General features: G+C 47.7%; 1 protein-coding gene across 1 annotated transcript in view; it reads left to right on the forward strand.

The window, feature by feature from the left end:
• The first annotated feature begins 10410 nt into the window (after positions 1 to 10410).
• The window catches only part of dnt (tyrosine-protein kinase Dnt), a 34517-nt gene continuing 28766 nt past the window's right edge, over positions 10411 to 16161 (forward strand). The window contains exon 1 of the mRNA XM_065453128.2: positions 10411 to 10522. Coding sequence (XP_065309200.2) covers positions 10411 to 10522 — 112 coding nt within the window. The remainder of the gene's footprint in view (positions 10523 to 16161) is intronic.

The following is a 16161-nucleotide window of genomic DNA, read 5'->3' on the forward strand; positions in this document are numbered from 1 at the left end:
GAAGCTGGCGCGCCTACCCTTTTATTATAAGCAACTTGCGATGTGATGTGACGCACGCGGAGGACAACGGTGAGGTTTGCTTATATTCCCATCTTCCATTTCGGCGCGCGCGCGATAGGAGCTCTGGCTTTTTTTAGAGGAAATTGTTGCTAGAGTATGTGGTATACAGCCCGCACGCCTCTTTGGGGCGTGCATATGAAGGCTACCTAAGAAGTATGTATAATAGTATACTAACATTTTTTTTTTTTGGGGGGGGGGGGGTGTGGGGGTGTGCTGCGGTACTGTGTCAGTCCCATCACCTCGCACGTAAAGATGGGAGCCCACCTACCGTACGAGGCAAAGAATGCTTCGGCGGATGTGTACGCATTTAGGCTGCTTCAACCATGACTTGAGCAGAGACAGAGCGCAAGAATAGGAGGCAAGGGAGGGATAGACAAACTGCGCTTTTCCCGAGTTCTGTTCTTTTGCGCTGCTTCTGCTAAAAAAAAAAAAAGAATGCTTTACATTGAAAACAGCCGGTGATCCCATGCACTGTGGGATCTGCACGGATCTGTGGGAGCTGTCGTGTTAGCTTTGATGAGCTAACACGACATAACGACGTAGCACGATAAGAAACGCGTAGCAGATTTGGGCGACGAAGGCGTCCCGTAACGGTCGTAAGCCACGGTTGAGTACTCTGCACAGCGAACGTAACATTTATCCAGGGGCGATATTTTCAACCTATCACTTTCGGTGATGCTACTACCTTCGCGAGATTTCGCGTGACTCGGAACCGGAAGCGCCGAATTAGGCGGCCGAAAGCGCTCTTGACACTGTACGAAGATAGCGAGCTTAAACGCGGAACCTCGCGACAGTGATCGCGTTTGATCGCGTTCTCGATAGCGACAGCTCAGCGAGAGAGCTGTCGACGACGACACGTCAAACCGCGGCGGGGTGTAGGCACAGAAAGCTTCGCTATAGAACCACATACAGTTACTCGCTTTACGCAGAAAACGGTTTCGCTAAAGTATGTTTAGCTTGGTGCCAACTCCGATTTCCCAATTCAATTACATGCGTAAAACGCGGAAACGCGGAAAAACAGCTGTGCTGATTTGAATGAAATTTGTTACATTTGGGAGATAAAGGTAAGTTCTATCAACTCTAGGAAGCATAATTTTCATTTAGGACCTCCTTTTTAAAAAAAGTTGCGAAAGGTCGTCAAAAAATAAAAGCGCGAAGTTTACTAATTCGCAAGTCTGCACCAAAAGAAAAAATATATTGCAGTTCTGCAAACTGCATGTGTTAGAAGATCTCGAGCGGACAAATTTGATCTATGAATTTGGAGCTTGCGTACAAGTGTTACAATGTTTACGAGGTTTTTACAAAAGTCCCACTTACAAATTGGTGAGTGGTATATATCAGACTGGAGTGCATAGCACATCAAATTTCACCGCTTTGGACGTATTATTAGGTGCAGTTTACAGAATTGTGATATCGCTTTTGTTGATAAGTTACCGAGTTGTAAATTTGATACCTGAGCTTTATTTTAATTTAGCAATTCTTAAGATCTTTTCTAAAAAAATGTATGGCATAAATTGAATATTCGCTACAATTAAATATTTTAACCTAATATTTTAAATGTTTCTAACCTCATCGAAATCGGTGCACTGGTTGCCTATCAAAATGATTGCTCCGTTCCTGCATTTGTCACAAGTGCTTGACTTCCTGAATAGTTTCACAGTTAGAGCTCCCTGTACAGTTCATATTTCTTTTTTCTAGGTAAAGCTAAAGACTTACCAGCACCCCTTGAACCCACATAATAGTGACCCCATATTTTGTGCGAAGAGGTGCTTCAATGCACACACAAAATTAAATGAATAATTATTTGTCGCATTCATTTGAGCACCTATATACTGAATGTTTGAACTTTTTTTTTGTATTCAGCACCATTCTTGGGCAAACCGAAGGGCCACATCTCTTGCTGACCCGGAGGTTCATGACTTACTTTCGCATTAGGGGAATGGCCAAGAGAGATTAACTTTATTTAGATGTATAGGCTAAATTGAGCGAGTTGGTACGTGCTCATGTTTAACTTTTCAGCGCAAAATTACACTTGGACGAACAGAGCCTACGCCACACGAGAAGTGACTACCAACTAAACGTTTATTTCGAAGGAAATGAGGGTTAAAGAAAACAACGACGCAGCGATGGCGAAGTGCTGTGGCCAAGCTACGCCGTGAAGGGGATGCTGCTAAATTGTTCGCAAAAGAATTGTCGTTTATCGCGGGACTGCGCCGCACCTACGCCGACACGCAGCTGCTCCGAATATTTGAGCAGACAAAAACAGACAGAAAACTTTTAATTGCGGTAGAAATAATTTTAGTTGGTTTGTACATGCAACGCCAGCCGTTACGAAGAAAACCAAAAAAACGCCTGATTTCGCTCTTTGTTGTGTTTCGCTGAAATAGCCTCAAATTTAAAATAACGGGATTCAACTTTGTCGGCGCTGACGTATATATGAGCGTGTCACAGGCTGGGCTCCTGGGAATCCCCTGTCTTTCTGGATCCGCCAGTGTCAATAGAGAAAGAACGTTGTAGTGCCGTGGAGAAGTCCAGAATAATGAAAGCAAGAACGAAAAATCGATCAGCGACGGACGTTTTTGCAGTAGGACCGATACGTCGGCTAGTTGGCTGCACACACACACACACACACACACACACACACACACACACACACACACACACACACACACACACACACACACACACACACACACACACACACGCACGCGCACGCACGCGCACGCACGCACACACACACACACACATACATACATACATACATACATACATACATACATACATATATATATATCTATATATATATATATATATATATATATATATATATATATATATATATTTGCGCCTACTTGTCAATGTCCGCACTTCCGTGGTCGACATGATTTCTCGCTACTACAAAGCACTAGATATTTGCCATCGCTTCGCAATCAATCAACGATATCTACACGCCTTTGACTAGTGGTTTACATCTGGTGCGTGCTCAGTTCAGAAATAATTATCTTATATAATTATGGTGACGCACGATTTCGAAGGCACAGCTGTTCGACGCGCCTTTCTTTAGGTCGCTTAGCGGTTTTCACAAGAGCGGCGCATTTTATTATACGACCACAGCCCGGACATGGGACAAGAAAATGCAAACACGTGACAAGGAAGTAGACGTGGGCGCACAGGCTACACAATCCGTCTATTCCTGCGAGGGACAACAACAAAAATACCGTCCTCGTTTCTGTTCCCCCTCGTTTTGCGCTACCTAGTCGTGCTTCTGATCAGATATGTACCAATTCACTCGGCTAGTAATTTCAATTGTAGTACTAAAAAGTGTCTATATAGTACACCCGTGAGCAAAAGTATACAGACCAGGGATTGCACGATAAAACTCATTTTCTCCTCTGTCTGTGAATGCAAGTTGAAAGTAAAAACTGTATTCCAAACTTGGCATTACGAATTTTCTAGTGCACCCGTCAGTTTTCATTGATGCGTGTTAATTACGACGAAATTCTGTTTTTTCGGCGACCCTGTGGTCCGTATACCTTTGCTCATGGGTGTACATACAGCCGCTGTGATGAAATAGGTAGCGCGCCTGCCGAGTAGGCGCCATGTAAACGGGACCGAGTGCCACGGCGTACCCGCGGGTCTTGCACGTATAGTCGTGCGCTGTTGCGTACTCCAGGGTAGCGTATCGTACTGCTGCCGAGTTGTAGCGGCGCCTGCCTATCGAAGCCCGACCTACGTTACTTATTGGGTAGCGTGGCGTTGTCGGCGGGCTGCAGGCATCCGTCAGACCATGGCGACCAAGCAAGGGCGAGACGATTTCTAGTGCGAAACTTGCACGGTTTATTCAAAGATAGATGAAAGAAAATGAGAAGAGCATGAAGTGATCAAAAGTACTTTTCGGAGCCCCTTAGATAGGCTCTCTACAATCGTGGGCGGGATCTTGCTTCCGTCGACGTCACGTGACCGGCACAGAAAGCGGGCCCCTCCTCCTCTGGTTATACCAAGCCTGCTGCAAAGAAGAGGGCGTCCCGCCTCTTGGAATTGTAGACGCCTGTCCGTCTCTTCTGCGTGTTGCGGGTTCGTGGAAGTTCTCCGCTAGGTCCTCTTTCAAGGAAAGGGTCTCTCTAAACTCGCGCGCGCACACACACACACACACACACACAACAAAAGATGTCTGTACACTGCGGGGCTTCCGGCAGACACTCGAAATGGTCATGGCGAATTAGGAAGTCACGCTTCGTTTCGACGAGGCCTGGCGGAAGAAGGTCGGGTGAGAGAAAGTTCTTTCTGCACGTGGTGCGGGACGCCAACCATTGCAGGAGAAGTCACGCCTCATTTCGACGAACAAGGTCGCGTGAGAGAAACGTCCTTTCGGCACGTGGTGCGGGACGCCAACCATCGCAGGAGAAGTCACGCCTCATTTCGACGAACAAGGTCGCGTGAGAGAAACGTCCTTTCGGCACGTGGTGCGGGACGCCAACCATCGCAGGAGAAGTCACGCCTCATATCGACGAACAAGGTCGCGTGAGAGAAATGTCCTTTCGGCACGTGGTGCGGGACGCCAACCATCGCAGGAGAAGTCACGCCTCATATCGACGAACAAGGTCGCGTGAGAGAAACGTCCTTTCGGCACGTGGTGCGTGACGCCAACCATCGCAGGAGAAGTCACGCCTCATATCGACGAACAAGGTCGCGTGAGAGAAACGTCCTTTCGGCACGTGGTGCGGGACGCCAACCATCGCAGGAGAAGTCACGCCTCATTTCGACGAACAAGGTCGCGTGAGAGAAACGTCCTTTCGGCACGTGGTGCGGGACGCCAACCATCGCAGGAGAAGTCACGCCTCATTTCGACGAACAAGGTCGCGTGAGAGAAACGTCCTTTCGGCACGTGGTGCGGGACGCCAACCATCGCAGGAGAAGTCACGCCTCATTTCGACGAACAAGGTCGCGTGAGAGAAACGTCCTTTCGGCACGTGGTGCGGGACGCCAACCATCGCAGGAGAAGTCACGCCTCATTTAGACGAACAAGGTCGCGTGAGAGAAACGTCCTTTCGGCACGTGGTGCGGGACGCCAACCATCGCAGGAGAAGTCACGCCTCATTTCGACGAACAAGGTCGCGTGAAGAAACGTCCTTTCGCACGTGGTGCGGGACGCCAACCATCGCAGGAGAAGTCACGCCTCATTTCGACGAACAAGGTCGCGTGAGAGAAACGTCCTTTCGGCACGTGGTGCGGGACGCCAATCATCGCAGGAGAAGTCACGCCTCATTTAGACGAACAAGGTCGCGTGAGAGAAACGTCCTTTCGGCAAGTGGTGCGGGACGCCAACCATCGCAGGAGAAGTCACGCCTCATTTAGACGAACAAGGTCGCGTGAGAGAAACGTCCTTTCGGCACGTGGTGCGGGACGCCAACCATCGCAGGAGAAGTCACGCCTCATTTCGACGAACAAGGTCGCGTGAGAGAAAAGTCCTTTCGGCACGTGGTGCGGGACGCCAACCATTGCAGAAGTCACGCCTCATTTCGACGAACAAGGTCGCGTGAGAGAAAGGTCCTTTCGGCACGTAGTGCGGGACGCCAACCATCGCAGAAGTCACGCCTCATTTCGACGAACAAAGTCGCGTGAGAGAAAAGTCCTTTCGGCACGTGGTGCGGGACGCCAACCATCGCAGGAGAAGTCACGCCTCATTTCGACGAAGATGGTCGGATGAAAGTTCTTTCTGCACGTGGTGGCAGACGCCAACCCTAACAGCGCGCGCTCGAGCGTGGAAGCGCGAGATGGCCGGTGGCGCTCGTACATTAAGAAAAATAAGGAAGAAAAACGCCGATGAAGGAGCAAGAGCAAAAGCAACGAACCTGAAACTATGGAACATTTCTTTATAGAAAGTCGTATACGTTCGACGTGCACGAAAACGACTTCTGGAAGGTCCCCTTCGCCAACTTGGGTTGGGCATTACGCTCCCTGTGATACTGTCTCTTGGGGCGTCGGCACTAGGACATTGCAATGGGAACGTATTTGACGTCGTATTTAATTTTTTAAGTGAAACACAAGGAGACTGCCATGTTAATTTCACTGTTTTACTTTCCTCAATATGAACAAAAAAATAATAATTTCAAATTATAATACAGCCTGAAAATTGATAACGACGATTAGCATTTATTTACCCCGCACCTCCACCTGATATGTTACGTAGGAAGACGCAGACGAAAAGCTATATACAAGTATATTTACAATGAAATACGCCGCACTTGGTCAAGAGGCAACAGCCCGCGCTAGCCTCTAATCGTCGTCGTCGTCTTCACACTGCTCGCCTCTTCGTCATCGCAAATACTGTTCTGTAGCAATATCATTTCTAAATTACAAAATTATATTTAAGTATTCTCTTATTACTTACTGCCGCCCGATTCATGGCTGATCCCTCGTAGTGGGTTAAGCCTTATCCGTAAGCACCAAACCAAAAGAAAGAGCGCTCAGCGAATTGGCAAGAAACGCGTGGCTCAGACAGCTTGGAGGAGACGAAGAGACTCCGTCGGCAGGGAGACGACGGGATCGATGACATTTTCCCAAACCGCGCGAAACTACTACCTTACGGCATCTTAAACGTCACGTTACAAGACCACCTATAGACGAGAAAACCATGGCCAGGCGGCGCTACTGCGCCTCCTGACAGCGCCCCAATGTGGAAACGCAAAGCAGCGCGGTCGCGTCGTGGCGCAGTCTCCGCTTTGTTTACATTGTGCCGTCCGCGCTTTTCGTCGCTGCTCGTTCTCACGGCGCTCCGTTTTCGACGGCGGCAGATCACCTGCTTGCGCAACAGCGATGCAAAGATTGCCGTGCGATTTCAAGAAGGCTGCCGACGCCGACAGCTTTTTTTCGTGGCGGCAACCTCTCGATAGGGGAGCGTCTGCTTCCGAACGTGTACGGCGTTGAACAATTTGTGGACGGTGATGTGAGAGTGAAAGCCAAGTGCGTGTCACAGGTGTCCGACAAGATCGTAGACGACGTCGAGTTAGAGGTACGCACCATGTTCAGAAATTTAGCCACTTTTATTTGAATTACAACATAAGTCACACTTGCAGCAGGAACTTCTGTTGTCATACTACTCGATGACTGCAGATCCATTGGGCTGCTTCTTGACGGTTCCGTCACTTCACAAAGGCATGCTCTGGAGTCTATTTCACACGTGTCTTGCCGCTGCTCAAGAGCTGCGTCGCTGCAGTAGGAAAGCACGTGTCCCGGTGGTGCTGACTGGTGAGAAGACTGTTGTGATTGTCATTGGTCTGTTTGGTGCCGCTTCCATCTGCATCGCATATGAATGAAACAGTATGTGTGCCTATTTGTTGTGGGGATTAAATTACTCCCAATAATATGTTTGCAAAGGTAACGTTCCTCTGATTCTGTGCATATATTATTCTACAAGAGTCGTACCACTACAAGTTATGATACTTGCACACTTAGATACTTAGAAAGCATGCGCGAACAACAAACATGACGCGCACGTCTCGCGGCTGCTTTCCGATCTGCCGCTTCCCGACGCACGCGACGACCGCGGCTTGCATTAAACACGGTCTGCTACAACACAAAAGTAGCGCGCGGCCCCTTTCGTTACCTGCACAACTAGTAATTTAAGTTGCAGCGTTTGGAAAAGGGAAATAACTCTCTTGAGCTCGTCCATGCCGATCGCGAGGGAAGGCACAGTGCAATCAAATAAATTTGGGGGTTCTAAGTCCCAAAACCATGCCAAAACCACGAAATCATTATGAGGCCCGCTGTAATGGGGAGCCTCAGGAATAATTTTAACCTCTGGGGGTTCCTTAAAGAGCACAAAAATCAAAGCACACGGTAACAAGGGTGTTCTTGCATTTTGCCCCTATCGATATGCGGCCGCCGTGGCTGGGAATCGAGCACGCGTCGCAGAGTTTAGCGGCGCAACACGCATGCATTTACCGCTAACAAAGGGTGGATGCCACCACAATTCAACAACGCGACACGACTAAACAAATGGCCGTGCACTAAAAACACGCATGTGACTATTCTGCTTTCAAGATATTACACGCGCATGCGAAAGTATGAGACTTACTTGACTCGGCGCACTGCAGTTATACATGCTTGTCGTCTGTCCTTCTCGTACCACTTCGAAGGAAATCTGTAGAATTTCACGGGCGGCGTGCGACCTTTCGTGTTTTCGAGGCTGCTGTGACAATCAACAACACATCAGTATTGCGTGCCACCTTTCCTGGCTGATGAAGTCGCACTCGGCATCGCAAAAACCACGCGCACGAGCGCTCCTGCCGTACAGAACACGGGCGCGCGCGAGCGCAGCGACGACCCTCGAAACTTCCATCGGTCCGCTAGGGGAGCATTCGGCGCAAGTGCCGCGCGGGCAAACTTTAGGTTGCCTCGTCTATATAAGCACCCTAGGAATAAACATTATCATTGCAACAGATTCATCACAGTGCGAGGAAAAGACTGGCATTGAACAATTTTGTCCTGCACTCGACTCGTCTTTTTCTTTAAGATTGCCGTATGTATCAGGTCTGTGTCCCACAAACCTTTATGTCAACTATCGTGCTTTGTATGCGATGTATTGTTAGTACGTTATTTTTTTTTTGTGCATGTCTTGTAACCACTCCTGCCTAAGGCCTCTCATTGGCTGCAAGTACACTTGAAGTAAGTATGTAAATAAATAAATAAATAAATAAATAAATAAATAAATAAATAAATAAATAAATCTATTCGTTGACCTGAACTTTTTTGTTTTTGTTAAACTTGACGCAACGTGTAAAATCGCAAAACGAGCTCAAGTTCGTAAAATTTACGAAAAAATTGGGGAGTCCTTGTAGGTATGAATTATCTGTTACCATGATAATATTTAGCTACCGTTCGTTGACTGCAAAAGAGACACGCATATCATGCGTCTCTCTGCATAGCATTTAATATATAGGCGTTTCCCGAGAGCTTAGCTTCACGTTAAATCGCGTCGGATCCACCAAGATTTCTTGCTGTTATGCAGCGCTCGTGGATTGAAAACATTTCCGCGAAATCCACTATGCGATGAGACGACTGTTTGAGCGCTCTGAAGAAAAAAAGGAGGAGGGACATGACGCCTTTCCGAGGCATTGTTGTCTTTCATTTCCGTAGGTCGTATAGGTGCGTGCGTGCATCTATGAGAGAAGGAGAGATAGTGAAAGTGTGTGCGTTCGACAACCATAAAATCCTTGTACGAATACAGAGCCAATTCATCCAAGCCTCCATCCCGACTCCTTCTGTACCGTTCCCTGAACGGTATATCATATCTCTTCTCCTGGAGGCTCTTGTACGGCACCTCAATAGCGTGCTTTTTGATACCCGTTCGAAAATCAAGAACGAAATCTCTATACATGGGCTAAGTATTACAATAATGAATTCATTCTCTCACGAACGCGCTGTGAAAACCTTTGGCCGAGGTTCGTGTTAGCATCGATTCATTTTCATTCGCGTCGTACGCAGATACCGTCTGCGCCATTGTAGTTTTGGCCTGATGATAGCGTCTTTAGGAATGTAGTGTGCATCAGTTAATAGGACGGCTCAAGCTCGGATACTTCCAGTGCGGCCGTGGATGAGACTGTGTCATTCATGACAAACTCGACAAGCTGTGGTACCATGGTGATTGCATTATTGAAATCTACCATCCAGAAGCAACGTCAAGGAACAAGTGGTGCATCCTATCAAGCGCTAGTGCAGAAGCAAGGTGGGAGTAAGGAATCGGCTAATTTTGATTCCCTCGCTTTCTTTTTATTTACACTGAAATGCTCGCATTGTGCAGTGCTGCTATTTGTGAAATTATGTCAGACTTGCTCCATTGCAGCAATGCCACGTTTTCTTGACGCGCAAGTACACTTGAGCTAACTGTGCTGTCACATGTTCGCTCTATTGTGTGACAACTGTGTGTTTTTTTCCGCGATCGCGTCTTTTATATATCTTTAGCATTTCAATATTATTTGAGTAATTATAACATTATGCCGTATTTATGCCGTTCGATCTTACTGCACCCTCGACTTTCTTTTTCTTGATTTCGCGTAGTTCAATTTTGCTTCATTCTCTACCCCCCCGCCGATGCGTGAAAGAACCTGCAGCGAATGCCGCTCTCACGCTCCGGAGTCGTTGCTTCAGCGGCTGAGCGCTTTCTAGCCACTTTGGACGGGCGCGTTCTCTCTCGTGTTACCACGCTGCCATGTGCGCTCCGACAGCGCCGGGTTCGTGGGGAGAGAGCCCTTCTTTAGGGAAGTAGGGAGGAGGAGCGCTTCCCGCTGTGGCGCCCCCTGTGGTCCGCGACCGGCGTCGGCGGCGTCGGCGGCGGCGCCTGGGACAGGCATGGCGGCACTGGCCGTGGCGGCTGCTGCCCTATCTCTGCTCAGCGCCGCCGCTTCGTCGAAGGCCGCGTTCAACCTCTACCTCAAGCAGCACGAATCCCGGCGGCTGTTCGGTGAGTCGTTCCACTCGGCCGCCGACCGTGGCTTTTGATTCAGGCCAAAAGCGCTTCAATGGTGCCATGAAAGCTTCGCGTAGGGACACGCACTTACACGCTGGATGTCCGCGCGTTCTAGCCGTTCCTTAATTTCCTTTCCCGTATATTCCTCTCGTAGAAACCGTTACTGCGAGATCCACGCGAGGCAAACAAACACCCGCCTTTTATTAGCGCTCGCCAATCAACAGAGAGCGCGCATCGGCCGCGATCTTGTGGGCTGCTTCGCAACAACGCACGGCGCGCATTTTCAGTGCTTTTTTCCCAATGGAGCGCAGCCGAGACTCGCGCCTGTGCGTCATCTTCTGAGGCGCCTCCCTGCGTTTTGGTGGGGGAATGTGCTATCTATGCGAGAACAGCGGTCGCAAAATATATTGTGTGCATGTTGTGATTGAACCTACTCTGTGATCCAGGAAATTTTGCAACGGCATGCAGTACACGTGGTTGCAGCTACGTGGCAATGCTCTTCTTTTGTCGCTTCGACAGTATATAGTCTAAAGTTCAGCTGATTTTAACTATGGGCACTACCAGAGCTCCGCGTCTATATAACCCGTCTGAAACATGTGTGGGATACATTTCTAACACATCGGTACGCCATAGCTCCACTTTATACCCTTCCTGGTGTCGTTTCTTGGACACTGGCTTTTACATAAAAGCCGTACAGCTAATTAGCCTTTTTGGTGGCGCTTCCCAGAACATGCACACCGACTTGTGCAAACTGCGCTGTGCTTAAGTTTACTTAGCAGCTGTTATTACTAAGAGCCGGGACTATGTTCAAAATTCGTGACCATAACATTTTGTGAAATTTTCGTTAAACAGTATGAGAATCTTGACATAGACGTAAAATAAACATTTCAGTATGTAGCAGTCTGCACTGTCTCCTCCTTCACATACCATTGTCTGGGCTGTTTTTGAAATACGAATGTCAGCGATGTTGTTCTCCTGAACACCCACGCTAAGTCATCACAAATATTTCGCACCGGAAGGTAGTTAGAGCACCTCGTTAAGTACTATAGAGCAGCCATGTTTTACCGATATCTCGTACAAAGATGCCCCGCGACTATTCGTCTAATCTTCACTGAAAGCTTTCTTTGCCACAGAAATGGTCTGTTTGCAGGAAAGCAACACTAAAGGTAATTGACATCACCGGAAACTCGATCTTGGAAGTGGAGGCTATAATTCTGTCCTTACTGCGATTGTCTGGCACAGTATACCCTAGGTGGGCAGAGGTTCATTTATAGATAGCATTATCATCGTGATCATTAATGTCATTATGGTTAGTATAATCATTACTATCGTCGTCATCACCATCAGTTCCTTTTTTATGTCTGCTGCAGGAGAAATGCCTCTCTCTAGATCTCCCAGAACATCGATCTTGATACCGCTGTCTCCATCTTATGCCTGCAAATTTCATAATTTCATAATATCACCTAATTCTCTTCCATCCTTGACTGCATTTCAACTCCGTGGGTTAGTACTGGTAGATAGCAATGACTGTGCACTTTTCAAGGATAGCGGTAAAAGACCAGTCATGACCTGGGAGTGCGTGCAATATGCGCTCAAAACCATTTTTATTTGTCTAGCGATTGCTTTCACGTGATCCGGATACCGAGTGACTACTTAGATAAATGCGCCTTTGCACACCTTACAGGGGCTGAATAGCAATCGCAGACTACTATTCTCTTACCATGGTATTGAAAACTATAATATTAATCTTCTACATAGCCATCCTCAAACTTATATACTCTTATAATTTGTCGGTTAATCTCTTCAACAATGCGTTGTAAGTTATTTAGAGCGTTGCTGAGATGTTCTTCATTGATCCTTACAACTATAACCCCTCCCCATATAACATTTTGAACATTTCTTCCAAGCACAGAGTCAGTCACGTTAGAGATATTGTTTCTGCTTACCTAACACCATTCTTGATGAGTATATTTCTGTGCTTGCGAAGGTTTATTGTAGCCGTGTAATCTCTGTAGGTATTTCCTAGGTTTGCTATTTCACTATGCAGTGCTTCTATTACAATTGGTAGCTCTAATGAATCTAATGTATTTTCGTATTCTACAAAGTGCCATATAGAGAGGCCAGTTATATTCCGCAGACATCTCAATTAGCCGTGGATGTGGTACATTGCTGAATATTCCTTTGTAAAGTCAACCTGCTCTCTGGGTTGGTTGAAATCAACTGTTGTCCAGATTTTCTTTAGTTACCCTACAGATGATTTCGCTTAATAGAAAAAGAAGACTAATGGATCTCTAATAATTATTTAGTTCTTTAAGATATCTCTTACTGTAGAATAAGATTATCTGGTCATTCCTCTGTCTCTGGTACACTTAAAGTTATGAGGTACTGCGCGTAAAGGGGCGCAAACTTTTCAAGTGGAGTATCCCCAACATCATTTACCATATCGAATCATATTCCATCTTCTGCTGCAGCTTAGTTAGATAGTTATACACGGATTGTTCATATTTTATATGCAACTACGTCTAATCGTAGTTGCGTGGCTGTTCTAAGTACTGCGCACTTCAGCATAGAATTCCTCTGCTGCCTTTACTAGATAATCGAAGTTCCCCGGACCTTTCCCTGGTTACTTTTGACTGCTTACGTATTGTTCCTGCCAACGCGAAGCCTCCTTCTTGCTGATTTCATGCTTTTCCTGTTCTTTACAGATTCTGCCTTTTTTATTTTTGTTATAATTTTGAATGTGTACCTGTATGTGCATGACATGTACATGCACATGTGTACGAATGCATAGCTATATATGCGGTGTCACTGACCGCACATCTCGCGTCAACGCTGAGAACGTTGTAACATAAGCAGACGACACTCGTTATAGTTTTGAATGTGTACCTATTTGTACATGACATGTAAATACACATGTGTGTGAATGCGTAGCTATATATGTGGTGTCGTTAGGGGGACTCGCGGCATGGACGGAATCATGACTTCATTCTGCAGACAGTCTGTGACGCGACTTAGCGCCACTGAATCACACAGCGCGGTCTAGCGACCACGGCACGCTCACTCCACCAATTTAATTAGGCCGCCAGGCATCATCTAAATAGTGCAGAATGGCCTACAAAAATGAAGCACGAAATCATGGAGCTCAGTTACACACTGCTGAAATAGAAACTGTCGGGCACATGCGAGACAGAAAATAAAAAGAGATATGCAAATTCGTGAAGGCAAAAAGAAACAAAAATGAACGGAGGTGGGTGGCGCGTTGCGCCGGCATGCACGGAACACCGCTCGCACATATGTCTGCCTGACCAACACAGGACTTCAGGTGACACCACACAGTACGAAACTTGCGGCTGAGAGCCTCTCTGAAGTAAAAAAAAAAAAGAAGAAGAAGAAGAAAGAAAATGAAGCAAAGCTCTGCGTTCACTGGCTAAGCCTGTTGGAGGTATGCACCGTCAAACAGCACTCCACCAGTGAGCAACATTAGCTAAATTAAGCTAGAGTGCAGGCACGTGTCTCGCTTCGTTTCGTTCGTCTCTCTGGTTGAAGCTTTTCATACTTGCTGCTGAGGGAAAGGGCCGAGAGGGGAAGAGAAACGAAAGGCATTCCGGGCAGTCGACCAATTTCTTTTATGCGCAGAGACGAGATTAACGACTGCTTCCTTTCTTTGCATGAGGCACACGAATCGATTCTTTAAAATTGGTCATATAGAGCACTGCGCCAGCATAATCTCTATGTCAGCCCGGTTTTTTCTAACGGATTAGAGTGTCTGACTATAGCACATCACTTTGGCCTTTGTTGGCACAAAATCGATCGCCACCTTTTCATACAGTCGTTTTATTCTCGCTGTTATTATTACAATGGATGGAAAGAAACGCGAAGTATTCGTTGAAACTACAGAGATAATTAGTATTTTTGTGAACCATCCGCTGTCTCTGGAAGTCAAAGTAGGCAACAACAAAACTGCGCAGCCCGTCGCAGTGATGTATAAGTGGCTTGAGAGAGAGAGAAGGGTTTACGATAAGGTAGAGGTCAGGCCCGAGCTATCTTAACACTGACCTGCATGCTACTCTGTACTGCGAAGAGGGAGAGGACGGAGTGGATTAACAATGATCATAAAAAAGGAGCACGTGTATGCAACTACAGTGAGTTGTTACATATATAAATGCGCGTGTCTAAGTCGGGGTCTCATATATAAACACCAGCGCTATCTTTACAAATGCGACTGTACACTGCGCGTCACCCTTGCGTAGAGCGCGCGAGCGGCGGCGGCAGCCGGCGCGCTCCGGAGACAACCAGCGACGTCTAGCGGCAGATGCTGGGCTCCCGATAAGAAGTGTCTAGGCGTGCGCGGGCGACGCATCTAATCTGGGGCCCAGCCACTACCGCTAGACATCGCTGGCTGCAGCTCCGGAGTAAAGCACCTTAAACTTCGTAAAGTAGCAACACTCTCCTCCTCCGCCTTCACTCCTCCTCGTTTCTCCTCTCTTTCACGTTCCCTCCTCGACCGTGGCGCCGCCTACATTGCTCCAGCGTAGCAACGGCGCCAACGTGCGCTCCTCGCCACTCCGTAGACGCTTCTCGAACAAAAATGGCGCTCATGCACGGCGCGAGGGCCCACCTGATGACATTAGGCCAATAGCGACGCGGGCTCGGCCAGAGCACGCGGGGAGGAGGCGGCATTCTTCAAAGCGTGGCACTACTTTACGAAGTTTAGGGGATTTTACTCCGGAGCACCCGGTGGCCGCCGCCTTTCGCGCGCTCTACGCAAGGGTGACGCGCAGTGTACAGTTTGTGTCATGCCGAAACCAAAGCCAAGTCTTGTCGTACTGGTCGGCTATCGGCGTGTTCGATCGAATCACTCAGCTTCTGACGTTCTCGCTCGCAAGTGTTTCAAGCAGTTGACAATTATCACAGTTGATATGAAATATAAAATAATTCGGGGTTTAGCACGATGTGGTTACGAGGCACGTCGTAGTAGGGGGCTCCGGATTAATCTTGACCACCTGGGGTTCTTTAACGTGGACCCAATGCGCGGTACACGAGCGTATTTGCATTCCGCCCACGTCGGAATGCGGCCGGTTTCGAATCCGCGACCACCAGCTCATGCTGCAGCCGCGCAGCGCCATGGCCACTGGACTGCCGCGGCGGGTATACAGCTAATATCATTGAGTCTGATGGGGTGTGCACAGCGCCTCGTGAACGCAACACCAAGATTATTCCGGTGCACCATAACTGTTTGCTTGTGCTTGAGTTTCGGAAGCATGCGGAATTTAATTTCTCCCTCACATCTATGCATGACACCTGTGGTGTCGGTGCGGTTCGGTTATTAGGTCAAAAGCGAAGTTTCATATGATGCAACGAAGGAGAGCGTTCGTGTCTTGCCACGAAAACGTAACACATTGCTCCAGAGCCATCGCCCAAATCTGTGTTTCCTTTAGCGCATGCTAGCTCACTTCCGATAAACATGGACCTCGCCTTATGACGCAAATCAATAGCTTGCAGAGCTCTACCTTAGCATCATGGAATACCGCCCGTGTGCAACTGAGTGGCTGCCCGACAAAAACAACTTTGTTCGACACGCCCACCGCATTAGTTATGACGTTCTGCAACCGCGGTCGCGGATTCGTTTCCCG

Source organism: Dermacentor albipictus, chromosome 1, assembly GCF_038994185.2.
Source record: "Dermacentor albipictus isolate Rhodes 1998 colony chromosome 1, USDA_Dalb.pri_finalv2, whole genome shotgun sequence".
NCBI lineage: Eukaryota > Metazoa > Arthropoda > Arachnida > Ixodida > Ixodidae > Dermacentor > Dermacentor albipictus.